The sequence below is a fragment of the Anthonomus grandis genome, chromosome 12 (genome assembly GCF_022605725.1).
Source record: "Anthonomus grandis grandis chromosome 12, icAntGran1.3, whole genome shotgun sequence".
NCBI lineage: Eukaryota > Metazoa > Arthropoda > Insecta > Coleoptera > Curculionidae > Anthonomus > Anthonomus grandis.
The window spans coordinates 13,667,425-13,682,104 of NC_065557.1; the positions used below are offsets into that span (position 1 = coordinate 13,667,425).

A 14,680-nucleotide genomic window follows, 5' to 3' on the forward strand; every position below is an offset into this window, starting at 1 on the left:
TTACATATATTACAAAATATGCTGCCGTAGCTATCAGGCAATGCTCCTGTTCCTCTAGGTCTACGAGCTAGAATGTGTTTCCTACATGACATGTTTTTTCTCCAATTGCACAGAATCTCTTAAACCAACAATTTCCTGAGCGATACATAGGAAAAGGAGGGTCTATCAGATGGCCAGCGCGAAGTTAGGACTTAATCCTCTTGGATTTTTTTCTCTGGAGTTACATAAAGCCGTTAGTGCATGAAACTTCTGTAAACAGTCGCCCCTTTTTGCAATGGTTACGTTACATCCAATATTTTTACTATATTGATGTTGTTCAACATTTTAAAATTAGTACTGTGAACCGTGTACGGTGAATATTTAATCTGTTTATTATTATGATTTTAATTTCCAAATTGCTGTTTAATTTTGGTTTAAAAGGGACACTGTATGAATGAAATTTCATTACTTAAGGTTGAATAATTCTGAGTAATGACTATCTATTTTACACTTTGCAATTTTTGTTTTATCTACATTTATTATAATTTAACGATTAATAATTTTTTATAATTATGTATGTGTATTTAATTTGTCTGAAGCAGTTTTACCTTTTTTATTCGAACTCTTGTATGCATAAAAGCGAAGATTTATATTAGTTAGTTGCAATTATGTTACTCCGAATATTTTTTTTTTTATTTAAATTAAAATTATTACACACTTTTGGTCCATAGAAAACAACTGCATTTTGTTAAATAATATAGGGTACAAAAAAAAGCATTACTTATAAAGGACAATGGGATTTTTAACCTAGTTACCTAATTTATTTTTTTTTAATTAGAAATCAAATAACACAATATATGTGTCTTGACTTTCGCTAATATAGATATTTTTAACTGTTAATTGAGAAAATGAATCCTAGTTTGCTAAGTCCGTTAAAAATCTATTTGAAACCAAATTTCCTTTACATGTTCATGACAATATTTTAGGTTTTTTTTTTATAATTAAATTAAAATTTTATTTTAAATAAATTATAACGAATTCCAAATTACATCTTTTGTAAGATAAATATGTTTCCCTAATTTTTTTAATTAATTAGTTTAGTAAATATGTATTAACTAAGGGAGAGCGCCCACCAAAGTGGCGTGACAAGTAACAAGTAGCAAGTAGCGCGCGTCTAGCATGTTACTTTAAATTAAACCAATGACAACGAATGATTTAGAGCACACCAACATGACAGTGGCAGTGGCATCATGCAGCTTGCTACACCGCGTCATTAAAAATAAAGCTTGTTCTAATTTTTGCCACGTGCTACTTGCATTTTGTATGTGTATTTGTTGACAAATTTAAATATGGAAGACAGTCCAGAATTTAATATTCGTTTTGTTTCATTAATTGAGAAATTTTCAGGCATCTATGACTAAGTCCGGAATATTCAAACAGAAATGTCCAAGAACTTGCATGGGAAAAAATTGCGAAAGAAATGAAGGCAACAGGTAAAGAAAACATTATTTACTTATTAATAACTTTTCTGATTAGCCGATCTGTTTCAATTCTTCAAAGGCTAAAAACATGACATATTTTTATTGGCATGTCTAATACTATTTGTTACGATATTTATTAGGAAAAAAAATTAATAAGGCAACAGATGAGGGCTAAAAGCATTTTCCTTTTTACTAGAATACCCTATTTTTATTTACCTATTCAGGCATATGTATTAACAAATCTATAAAACACAGTGGTCATTCTGTCAAGGCAGGGCACCAGTAGGGTGATTAAAAAAATTACATAGTCTATTTCTTAATTCTAATGCACCATTTGTTGGCCTGCGAGGCCTGCCTGGTTGTATTGGATTATTATTTACTATAATATGTTCTTTCAATTGAAAAGTCGGATTAGTAAAAACTCCATCATGAACACGTATAAAATCTTGTAACACACAAATAGCTTGAATGATGCTATCAATTTTATCAATATTGCAACATATTGGAGTCTCCAATACTCTGAACTTTAAAGTTAGCAAACCAAATGCACACTCAATAGACCTTCGCCCTCTAGAAAGTCTGTAATTAAATATTTGTTTATCATTTGTTAAATGTCTTCTGGGATATAGTTTAATGATAGGATCTAAGAGAGGAAAAGCTTAGTCTGCTACAAAATAGTAAGGAAAACTTGCATTATCATTTTCTCCTGTTTAGATTTGGGAAGATCAAGTTATTCGCCAACTATTGCTTTTCTAAATGCGCTTTCTTTGAATGCTCTGCCATCACTATTTCGTCCATATTCTCCAATATCAACCGACAACAATAGCCCATCTGCATCAGCCATAGCTAACAAAACAATAGAAAAATATCCTTTGTAGTTGAAGTTTGCTGACCCAGAGATTTCGGAGGGGCTTTAAGCCTGATATGCTTTCCATCAATAGAGCGACAGCAATTAGGCAAATTCCAAAGTTCCCAGTATCCACTCGCTGTTTTAAGCCATAATTGTCTTGATGGTTTGGGCAGACATTCTGGCTGGAGTACTGTAAAAACTGCTGTAGATGTTTCGTACACAATTTTGCGTACAGTAGTATGTTTTCTTAAAAAATAATAGGATAATGCTTAAAACGAACTACCAGTAGCAAAATATCTGAAAAAAAAAACAATGCTTGTATAAAAATATTTCAAGAAAGTATTGTTTCAACCAATAATATGTATTTGTTGTAGTTGCGGTTTGCAAAGAACGGTGGAAGAACTTGCGAGGTTCTTACACACGATATTTAAAAAAATGTACGCCTTCTGGTTCTGCCGCCAAAAAAACGCGACCCTACTACCTCGCTGAATACATGCAACTTCTCACGCCATTTACCAAATCCAGCCCAATGAAGAGTAACCTAGAACATTCATCGCAACCATCTATAGATTATTCCTGTGCGAGCAATACTGGCGATAACGAGTCACAATGCAAAAATTAAGAAGGTAATGAATCCCAGCATGTAATGCCTTTAGAAAATGAGTCACCTCTTCTGTTACCGACTGAGAGCAATTATTCGACTGGCAATACTTCATCCAGTGTGCATAATTCCCAACAAATGTTACTAGCCAAAAAACCTCGTATAATCACTACAACTGCAGTATCGTTAGAAGAAGTTAATAAATCCGCGCTGGAATACTTTCGGTCTAAAAAGACGTCTGTGGGAAAAGCATCGACTATAACATCATATGAAGACCCAGACATTTCCTTCCTAATGAGCATGGTACCTGACATGAAAAAAATGAACGAAAACTAAAAAAGACGCTTTGAAATTCACATGTTGTCAACTGCTGGCATTATTTTGGAAGTAAATATAAGTAGTTCCAGCACCACATGTAGTAACGATAAACTGTTAACAGACCTGAGGACAGTAACTGAGCCCACAACATCAGTCCATCAAAATTTATCGGAGTTTTTGGACTTTTATGTTATTATGAATAATGATTATATGATTTAATAATAAAAAATAGATACATACCTTATTGTTATTAATAAATGTTCTGCAGGTGATATTGCATATCTATAATTTGTATCCTTTTTCGAAATTATTGGACTAATTTTTGTTAGTAATAGCTCAAAAGTTTCTCTTCTCATTCTGTAGAAGGATTGGAATTTCGCCGGATACATATTAAATTCTTTAAATACATTAAATCCACTATGTCCTTGCATCTCTTTCCAATAAGGGTGTACCCAAAACTGACGTTGCGGACGAGTTTTGTTCATATTGTTCACGTTTAAAAGCGTTAGCATAACTTCATCCTCAGAGGACGACATTTTGAATTTAACTAACCTTTTTAATGTAATGCTACTTTAGTGTGCGCTACCTGCCACGCCAGTGCCATACCCGTGCTATGTCACTGCTATGTTACATGTCATGCCACTTTGGTGGGCGCTCTCCCTAAGTAATTAATAAAGGTACAAAAAGTAACTGAGGGCAAAAGTAATCTGCTGCCTTAAAAGACGTAGAAATTAACTTTAAAATAATAGTAAAATTTATTATATTTTTGAATTACGGAGTAGGGTGGACAGTCTACAACAAAAGTCTAGAGCAAATTCGTTACGCAACTTTGGAGTTGAAGAAGCCGAAGCAATAGAGACGAAAACCTATTAGATAAGTTTATTCCAACCTAAACCGCAGAACAATTGAAACAGTGGAAGCTATAGCTTCCAACCACATGACTGAATTCAATTTTTAAATGTTTATTTTATGTTTAGCATTATTGTTTATCATTTTTTGTACAGTGCTTAACAATAGCAATGAATTACCCTTAATAACATCTTAAAAAAAAACATGTAAATGACGTTTAACTTATATTTGACAAGCTTGTGTCAATTACTTTGATATATCTAAGAAAAACCCCCATGGTGTGACACATTATTTTAACTAGAATTAAAATATCTATTCAATAGTGCAAATATTAAATCTGTTGACATACCAGCAAATAATGAGCTAAAATATCTGATAATTTTTTTACAATGATATTGCTATAAGATTTTATTTTCGGAATTTATCAGAATTTACCTACTCTATAAAAAAACATAAATTCGATTTTTTTAGCTATTTGACTTACAAAGCTAAAGTTAAAGAGATCAAAATTTGGCATCAATATCACGTTCTTTCTTTCGATCCTTGAATAACTTTCATAAAAAAAGTTAAATTAAATGAACCTTTCTGAAAGTTTCTTTAACCGCTTTTTTAGATAACTTAGATTTTTCATAAATAAAAATTATGCAAAATTCTGGTTCTTAATCAGAGAATCTTTTTACGAATATAAAAGCATAAAATAAACAACGTTAACAGAACGAAATATTATTTTAACGCTCAAAATATGATAGTCATAATTTCCCTGTAGGAAACACAAGAATTAATATTCCACAAGCGGTTTTAGTGGTAACTTTTTGTCGGAAGTAGGCCAAGTACATTCTTTGCTAACTTTAACACAGTAAAATGCAAATGTGGAGAGAAAAAAAAACATAAAATATTTCCAGCGACATAAATTTGTCACTTTGTTGGCAAAATGTGCAGCGTTAAGATAGGAGAGAGAAAATGTGAAATTTACTAGCAAAAACACGATGCATGCTAAGTAGTTTCACCATGCGCCCATGTATATTTAACGACCGAAACTTTCTAATTTGCGAAATATTTAATAAATCTTTATGAATTATAATGCTATTTTGCTCTTAACATTAATAAGGCCTAATTTATGCGTAAACATGCTTTTAAATGAATAGTGCTCATGTAGTTTCCGGATATATGTTGTCAAGTTTATTAGTGCAAAAAGTTATGTTAGGTTTAATAGCAACATTCATTAGTATACCTTTAAAGCAAATTTTGGCTAAATTCTATGTAACCTAATAGTAATATATTAAAAGGGATGTAAATGTTAAAGGAATATCTAAAATGTATTCTTTTTTAATTTTACCACTGGTTATCATTTTGGGCTTTTCGCTCTTGCAGTATGCATTTATTCTTAAATATAAAAAAACATCGCAGATTTTTTTTTATATAATTTTAATATGAAGATGCAGCAAGAGACTTCAATCGACTATTGAATAGAAATCCTATCTTAATTATAAAAAATGACGTTATGACAAGCCCTTGTTTTGGACCAAGTTGCAGTATTGTATATAATAGTAATCTGTCATTATATAAAGCTTTCAATAAAAACAACATTGACCTAAGTCGAATACTTAAATGCAATTATGCTAATCATTTTGCGGATTTGGCTTGTATATTTCATGGCCACATAAAAAATATTTTCTAAATCCACTGTAAAATTCTAAAGCATCTAAAACTAAAAAGCATCTAAAACTAAATAGATCACCTAATTTTGTCGAAAGCGTGGGAACTGCGTCTGAGCGTGTGACTGGTTCTGACTCTTTTTTATAGATGAGACCGTAGAGGTTGAAGCTCCCTTTCATTCAACTGCAATATCAAAGTTAAAGCATTGTAGTGCATTTTTATTAAATATCCAATCCCTTCGGAATAAGGTCGATGAGCTTCAACTTCTGCTTGCTAATTTTGATTTTCCTGACATTGTTATATTAACAGAACTTTCGCTTAGACCTAATGAATGTTTTTGTATTGATGGGTATGTACCACTGTCAGTTTATTATAGACAAAACTCTCTGCATGGAGGAACTGCTGTTCTAATTAGGGGACATTTTCAAAACTTTTTGTGTACTGTTAGTGAGTTTGGTGATGCCTCAGTTAAACGGGTTTTTGAGTGTTCGGTGTGTTTTTGTAAATTGAATTTAATATGTACGTTATTTGTATATACCGCCCGCCCTCTGGGGATATCAGTGTGTTTCTTGACAGGTTAGATTGTCTTCTGTCCCAGCTTCCTATTCACTCGCGTGTTATCTTGGCTGGAGATTTTAATATTAATTATTCAGAGGTTTCCTTACCGCAAAGAATTTCTCTTGATGGAATCTTCAAATCATTTGCACTCACCATGCATGTTAATGCACCCACTCGTATTTCGTTCTCTTCATCGACCACTATTGATTATTTCTGCAGTAATTTAGACGGTGTTACCTGTTCAGTGCACTCAGTGGGTATATCGGATCATGAAGGGGTGTATGTCCAATTCCCTGGTGACTTTAAAAACAAATCTGGCCGCCGCATTGGGAGAGTGTTTAGTGGGAACAATTTGAATTTATATTCTAAATCCATTTCGTCTATTAACTGGAATGCAATTCGGGCTGCTCCACAACCATTTTCTTCCTTTTATTATACATTACGTGATAAAATAAATATCTGCTTTCTCTTGATTAGACTTAAATCCAAGAGACTAAAACCATGGATCACCATGAATCACCGCGGGACTAAAAACATCTGCCCAAAATTTGCGATGCTTAGCAAGACTTCGCAAATCTATAGGCATCTGATAAAAGTCAGAAAGGAACTATATTACAATAAGCGCTTAGATTCGTCCGGTAACAGACAGAAGGAAAGTTGGTTAATCATTAACGAATGTAGGCAGTCTTCTCGTCGGCGGTTGGTTGAATCAGACTTGGGGCCCGATGATTTCAATAACTATTTTTGTAATATTGCTGAGAAGTTACTGGAAGCAGTTCCCAGTGATGGCGATCCATTGCAGTATCTTAATCGGAATGCTATCAACCAATCATTCTTTTTCCACTCTGTAGATGCCACCGAGGTCCTTGAAACAATTCAGTCCTTAAAGAATCATAGGTGTTCATGTGTCATCATTCGGGTTCTGATGGTATCTCTTCACGTCTGCTGTCACTTCTGCCTGCGAGCTCTTTAGGTGCTTTGGTTTGGGCAATCAATCAGTCATTTATTCGGGGCGAGTTCCCATCCTGTTTAAAGGAAGCTATGATTATCCCTCTTCATAAAAGTAGTAGCTTGGACTGACCCTCTAACTTCCGTCCCATATCAATTTTGTCTACCCTCTCCAAGGTTCTTGAGCGGCTTGTAAAAAAGAGAATTGTCTCTTTTTTGACCAAATACAATGTGCTGTCCCCTAATCAGTATGGATTTCAGTCACCTAAGGGCATGCAGGATGCCATTTTCAGATTCTTGGAAAGTGTGTATCTATCTATGAACTTCAAGGAGGCTGCAGCAGCGGTGTTCTGTGATCTGTCCAAGGCCTTCGATTATGTGGATCATGGAATACTGTTGCTGTCAAAGCTTGATTTTTATGGATTTAGGGGAGTGGCTTTGGGGTGGTTGGAGTCATACCTGTCTGGCCACACCCAGAGGGTGGTTGCATCTGGATTTTCGTCAGGGATAGCACATCTTAAATGTGGTGTACCTAAAGGGTCAGTGTTAGGTCCTATTTTATTTTTATTATACGTTAATGACTTAAGCTCTCTATCACTGCATGGACTAGTGGTTCAGTTTGCCGATGATACTACAATTCTGTGGCATAACAAAGATCAAAAAGTAGTCAGATCTCTCATAGTAGAGGACCTTCACAAAATTAAAGATATCTGCAATCAGCTTGTATTCAATGTTGATAAGACTTTTGTTCTGGGCTTTAAGTGTAATGTAGAGGGTTTTTTGTTTTATGAGCAGAGCCCACTACATGGTAGGGATTATTGTCGATTTCTCGGCCTCTTCATTGATGAGAGTTTAAGGCTTGACAACCACGTTTTGGGCCTCACTGCTAAACTTTTTTCTTTATGAAAATTAATAGTTTTACTTTTAAGAATAACACAATAATTTAGACTCTATCTAAATTAATAGAAAAAAGTAAAAACTACTTAGTACCACCAAAGAAAATAATAGTAAACTATAGAAAATCCATCCCGTGTAAATTTTTTGACCACCTAAAAGGATCTCCGCTTTTCGAGCGAGGATCCATCGGTGAAATTACGCGTTGAAATCTGGCCGATCGCTTGGCTGTGTTGCAAAATTTAATTTGGCGGCTGCGACTCGGCTGATTAACACAATATTATTTTTGTTATTCGCTCTTGTGACGGACGTCTCGATACAGGTTATCAACACCGGCAAACCTCTCCGTCGATTTTTGACAAAACTTATTTACAAATAATTCTGTTATTTTTTTAAAATTTTGTCACTGGTTCTGTAATACATAATGTCGGGCAATGTATGCCAATATTATGACTGTAGGCGAACTAGAAGAGAGAATCCTACGTTAAAGATGTTTAAATTTCCTTATAAAAATCCAAGTATTTGCGAACGTTGGATTTTAAATTCGTTAGTATAATTATCTTTGACTGTACAAAAAACCATACATTGCGCATTGTGTGCACAGCTTCTCTCCTTTTAATTACTCTTTCATTTAAATGAAATTATAAATTTAAATTTAAGTATTAACTAATATTACGATTTTATGATTTTTATAGTTCGTTCACTATAAATTAAATACTCAATTGCACTATTTACACACTTACACTTCTAAACACGATCAACTACGAATATTAGAAATATTTATTTTCACTTTACTCATTTACTATTATTTATGTCCGATTTCAATATTAAAAAGGAAAAAAATATTAACAAAGCTTGGTAATAAAGTAAGTATTATTATCATCAATAAAAAAAAGAAATGCTAAAACGAAAATATTCTTGATTTACATAATGTAGAAAATATATTTTTTAAATATTCTTCTTTTTGTTGCATTTTCCTCATTTTAGACTTTAAAGTGAATGTCCAGGGCATGACATTCTTCTAAAATAACAAAATTTTCATAATTTTGAATTTCTTTAAATACGGCCTACCCGGTTACAAAAAATATATTAAATAATGTAATATATTTTGCTTTTTTATGACTTTTGTCGATATTTTAAGTCCCACTTACACTTCTTTATTGCACCAATTTTTTTTTGTCAAATAATGCAAGGCCTAAAATATGATGTCATCTATATAAAAGAGATGATTTTTATAAGGATATCCAATTTATTTGTTATATACAATCATTTCTTAATATATTTAAGCAAATCAGCTCAAAAATGGCCAAAATGCAGTATTATAATGTTTGCTACAGGAACGTATAGATAGAAGAATCGAACAATAACTTTTTAAGTGCTCTACTTAAAATCAATATATTTCTGTATAGGTGATGACTATTGATGGTTTACTTCCCTTTTGATAATAATTTACACAGCGAGCTTTATATCAAATCAAGGTTTATTTTAAAATTTAAAGTATATAGAAAAGTTATAAACTGGTTTATTCTATTCTCTAGGCAGCAGTAGTTTTCTTGTTAAAACTGCGTTGTAAATATGTATCATGTGCTTACTGATGTAATTCACAACCACTTATATAATTGCACAAAGTAAATAAGACAAGTAGTCGAGTCTAATATCAAGCCCTCAAGCTCTTCGTTCTATCAATTTACAGGCTGTGCATATTTACTTTTCACTCAAGACTCATTAAAGAACTTTGAATTTATTGTGTAGGAAATAAAACGACCTCAGCTAAGTCAAAGATCGAATTCTATTTTCACATACATAAAAAAACGTGATCTCTATGGTTGTATAGAAGCTTATTAAATTGTGCATTTATAATTTGCTATAATCTAATAGCAATAGCATTAGAAAAAAAGTCTTATAATAAAGAACTGACGAAAGCTTACAAAAACAAAAAAAAGCTATTATTATTTGATTTCTAGGCTGAGACGATCTGAGCCTGAAAAAATTTATTTAATTAAGGTTCTCGTCAAGCATATTACTCTTATTATTTAGAAACTAAGAAATAGTATTAGTAGCTTATATATTTTTATAAAATCTATAAGAAATGTGTATTAAATTATGAGGTATTTTAAATAAGCAGTAATGTCTTTATTTATATAACAATAATAATAATAAACTAAATTTGTTTTTTCTCATTACACATTCACAAAAACTTGTACGAAAATTAATAATATATATTTAGAAAATACAAGGCCATATGAATGCAGCCTTCAGGCAATGCCAGAAACTGTTTAGGCCTAACTAAATATCCATTAACAATTATAAGAATGACGTAATGACGAATGACGTGTTCTCAAGTGAAAAAAAATAGCTATATATAAAAATTTTAGATTATGTAAATTATAAATACAAGCAGCATAAAGCCAGCATATGAGAGATGAGAGGAATTAATGTAGGGATACATATACAAATACATTACAAATAAGAAAAAAAAGTTTATATATAATTAATTTTTCCTAGGCAGAAAATAATTATTGCAGAAGATAAGACAAATGTTTAACGATTAAGCATTATTAGCGATATTATATAAAAAACTTCTTTTAAAAAGTTCTTTTCTATGTCGCGGAATAGTAAGTAGATGTAATTATCTAAAGCGTTGGCGGTGAGTATTTAGTCGAAACTGGACTTTACTGTATAAATATGAAGGTGTTTAAAATTCTAAAGCTTTGTAACTAAGAGAAAATAAATGTAATTTATTTTCTATCTTTTTATCCTAAATCCTTTTGAGATTATATGTATTCGATGACGAATTTAAAAAATAAGACGAAGTCATATATTTTGCAGTTTTTGGATTCTGCAAAAGTTCATAAATGATAGTACAGTGGCTTAAATAAAGTAATACTAGAGAATCACAAAGATGTTTTTTTTAAGTCTTGACCCTTTTCTTTGGTTATAGATAAGTTTAAGAGCGGTATATGCTTTTTATTTGTAATATGCTCATGCCATCAAAGATCAGAATTAATAATTAGGCCTATGGATTTTGAAGTATTCGTTATTACAATAGGGGTGTCATTTATTTTTATTTTGAGTTCCTCGCTTATTCCGGATCTATGGCTTTTATGTCATCAAAATAGGGTAACTGACGATTTTGTAGGGGTTTTCTTTGAAAATTGTTACTAAATTTTGTAGATTAGTATTTATATTTTGATTTGCAAAAGGTAAATTATTAGCGTTATATTAAAAATAAAGCTGAGTAATGGTAATTACACAATTTTAAAACCTCTTTAAATCCGCAAATATAATTTCAAAAGCCTATATGATGCATAATAAAGAAAAAAATTTCATGATTTATAAGGTCAAAAGCTTTTTAATAGTCTAATAATATAAGTGCACTTAGATTATGCTCATTACAGGCTTAAAATATATAATCAGTTACATCAGTCAGTGCTGTACCATAGCTATATCCTTTTCGAAAACCTGACTCTTTTAACGATAAAAACCACATTTTTATTTAAAAAAACACGAACTTTATATCTAAAATTATTTCTAACACTTTCCAGGATGCGATAAGTAAAAACTTAATTATAAATGAATAATAAAATTAAGCCATTGTAACATTAAGGTCGTCGCATTCGTATGCTTTGCTTTTTATGGAACAATAAATTCTCACTAACTCTTCTTCTGTCACTATGCTTAAACTAAAAATATGTTCAGCATAATTTTTAAGGCTATTTTTATAAAATTTAAGGAGATTTTGGTCTGGTTGTTGAGGATTAGTATGTACATAATAATGACAAATGTTATTTATTTATAATATGCGCAGTTATCTAAGATTTTTAATGTTTTAAATTTTTTAAAGCTTTCTCTTTTAATTTTAAAAGATTTTTTATATTTTCTGTTAACCAGAAAGCATATTTATAGTTTTTATTTTATTTAAATACCTTTAATTGAGCGTGCATATCAAGAAATTTCTTTAGTGTAGTGTAAAAGAATTTTAATTTCTTATTTATATTATTCATATCGTAAATATAATTTCAAGCTAATGTTTTAAGATCATGTTAAAAGTTGGTAAGATTTATGTTATTAAAAAAATGAAAAGAGAAACATACTAATCGTTGTTGTTTTACTTGCAATTTAATTTTAAAATATACTGATCCCAGCGTCTTCAATATGCTCAAAATTTGAGTGAAAATAAGATTATTAAGGGTTATGAAAGTAGAGGTTATATAGGTAGGTTCGTTAATTATTTGAGCAAAATGAAAAGTATAAATAAGTGATTTTAAACGTTTAGTAAAATCAGTGAAACTTACAAAAAAATTATCTAAATTTCTATTTGGTGACCTGTAAATATTTCCCTTTATGACATGATTACTGTCTGAGGTGACCTCTATCCAAATATATTTAACTAAATTAATCGTTACTGTACATAAAACTTGAAATTTATTATAGTTATTAATTTTTAAGGCTTTATGTTTTTTTATTAATTTCTTTTAGTGTGTATTTTTTTTGTTTTTTTTTTGTTATGTTATATATATGTAGGCCTTTTTTCATTTAAACTTAATAACTAATAATTTTGTATTTTTTCTAGTATTCTAAACTTTATATAACTTTAGCATTTCAAATTTCAAAAAATTCATGCATCCTGTTTTTTTAGCTGTCGCGATTTATCAGAAACACTTTAAAATTAAAATGTGTATCTCTTAATTTTGCAATTTTTTGTAAACTTTAAATTTAATTTTTTAACTAAGTCATAGTTCGTACAAATAAACTTATATAAAAAAAAGTATTTTCTAGGAGCGAAACTCTACACATTATAATTTCATTACGACCGGAATAAAATTGAAATGCGCCAAAAATACAGAAAGAAAACTAAAATTTAAAAAAAGATAGTAAAAAGAAAAAAAATAACCCAAAATTACCGCAATTGAGTAACTCTAAAGTTAAAAAAAATACTAAAAGACAAGTCAATTTATTAACTTCGCGCACTGTAAATTGGTCCATTGGTTATACACTTTCACTGCCAAGCACTAAATTATTTAAAAAATAAAGAAAAATTATTTGTTTTATATTTTTTACACATTATTCTGTATGACTTACCGTTTGAAAAATTAAAAACTGTCAAAAGCGACACAAGTTTTAATTTTTTAGCTATTCCGATAGACCACTAACATCTGACAAAATACAATAATTGCGTGGATATTTTAAAATTACAGACTTTTTTGAATTTCAGACTGACTATATGTTAACATATATTTCTTGCATAAATTTTTTTGCCTAACTCACTATATTTCTTAAAAGAAGGTTACCTTACTTAAATTTAAAACAAGAAAAATGTACATGAAAATTTTGTAAAACCCCTTTATCTCAACGTTTTATTTCACTCGCCTGATGTGATTTCCCTTTAAAACAATCTTTTATTTGTCGACGACTGGGATTTCAAATCTAATTTTTCGTTTTGCTTGCAGGTGAAAATCCTGCGGCGATGCAACACGGCGGCCGAGGATTATCCTGGCTTCAATGTAGCCCATCCTCCTGGCTCCTGATTTTGTTTTCCCTGTTACTGCTGATGTGCTAGTTCCGACGATAAAAGAATAGGGAAACTTTTTGTTTTATTTTCGAGGGACAACTGTTGATTTTTTATTAGAAATCAACGTACAGTGCAAATGCTTGAGCCGAGCGAACGGTGCAACGGAATGGACTTGCAGTGGTAAAAGTGATTAAAATTTAGTTTTTATAGTTGGCAGCTTGTAGTTTATTAATGTACCGGATTATTCAAAGTTTTAAATTTCTGGCATTCTACTTGTTTGTTATACAACTTTGAACTTTTCTGTATATTAAAAATTATCATTATAAATTAAAGCAAAAAGCTGTTAATAAATATTTTTGTAATTACATTTTCATAGGATTTAAGACTTATTAATATAATACTCCTTATATTTAATTTTAAAGCGATTCTGCTAAGAACAAGTGATCTTATTTATAGTAAAACAGTATAACAACCATATAAAAAATATTTTAATTAGCATCTTATATGCTTCTCGATAAAATTAAAGTATAAATTAAAAACAAAAAAAGATCAAAATCAGTAATAAGTATTTACTGAAAAATATAGATACATTTCTATCTTCATATTAAAAAATATAATATAGCTTACATGTGACTAAATAATGTGTTAAAATTAATCTAATATTAATCTGGGACTATCATTTAACATTTTATTTTTAGTACTGTGCATAACTTTAATGTATCCGATACACACTTTTTTGTAAATATTATCTTGCTGTTGTAAAATTACAAAAATGAGTTAAATTGTCCAAAATAATTTACTATAATAATTAGGAACACTGATGCCAACTTTGTTTGCCGTGGCAATATAGCTGACATTAAAAGGCAATAATAAAAAAAAATATTTATATCATAATTATATTTTGATTTTAGTATTTTGTTACAAAAAATATAGTATATACCATATTAATACAATAAGGTACACTGAATATTTGATTTAATATTATTTTTTTTTGCGATTTAATAAATACACATTTTTAACGTAACAGTGAAAAT

General features: G+C 30.5%; 1 protein-coding gene across 5 annotated transcripts in view; it reads left to right on the plus strand.

Moving 5' to 3' along the window:
* The window catches only part of LOC126742702 (zwei Ig domain protein zig-8-like), a 389,553-nt gene extending 375,373 nt beyond the window's left edge, over positions 1–14,180 (plus strand). For all 5 annotated transcript variants that reach the window (XM_050449474.1, XM_050449476.1, XM_050449475.1 and 2 more), the window contains one exon: positions 13,585–14,180. In XM_050449474.1, the coding sequence (XP_050305431.1) occupies positions 13,585–13,694 (110 nt within the window). In that variant the 3' untranslated portion in view covers positions 13,695–14,180. The remainder of the gene's footprint in view (positions 1–13,584) is intronic.
* The last annotated feature ends 500 nt before the right edge of the window (positions 14,181–14,680 follow it).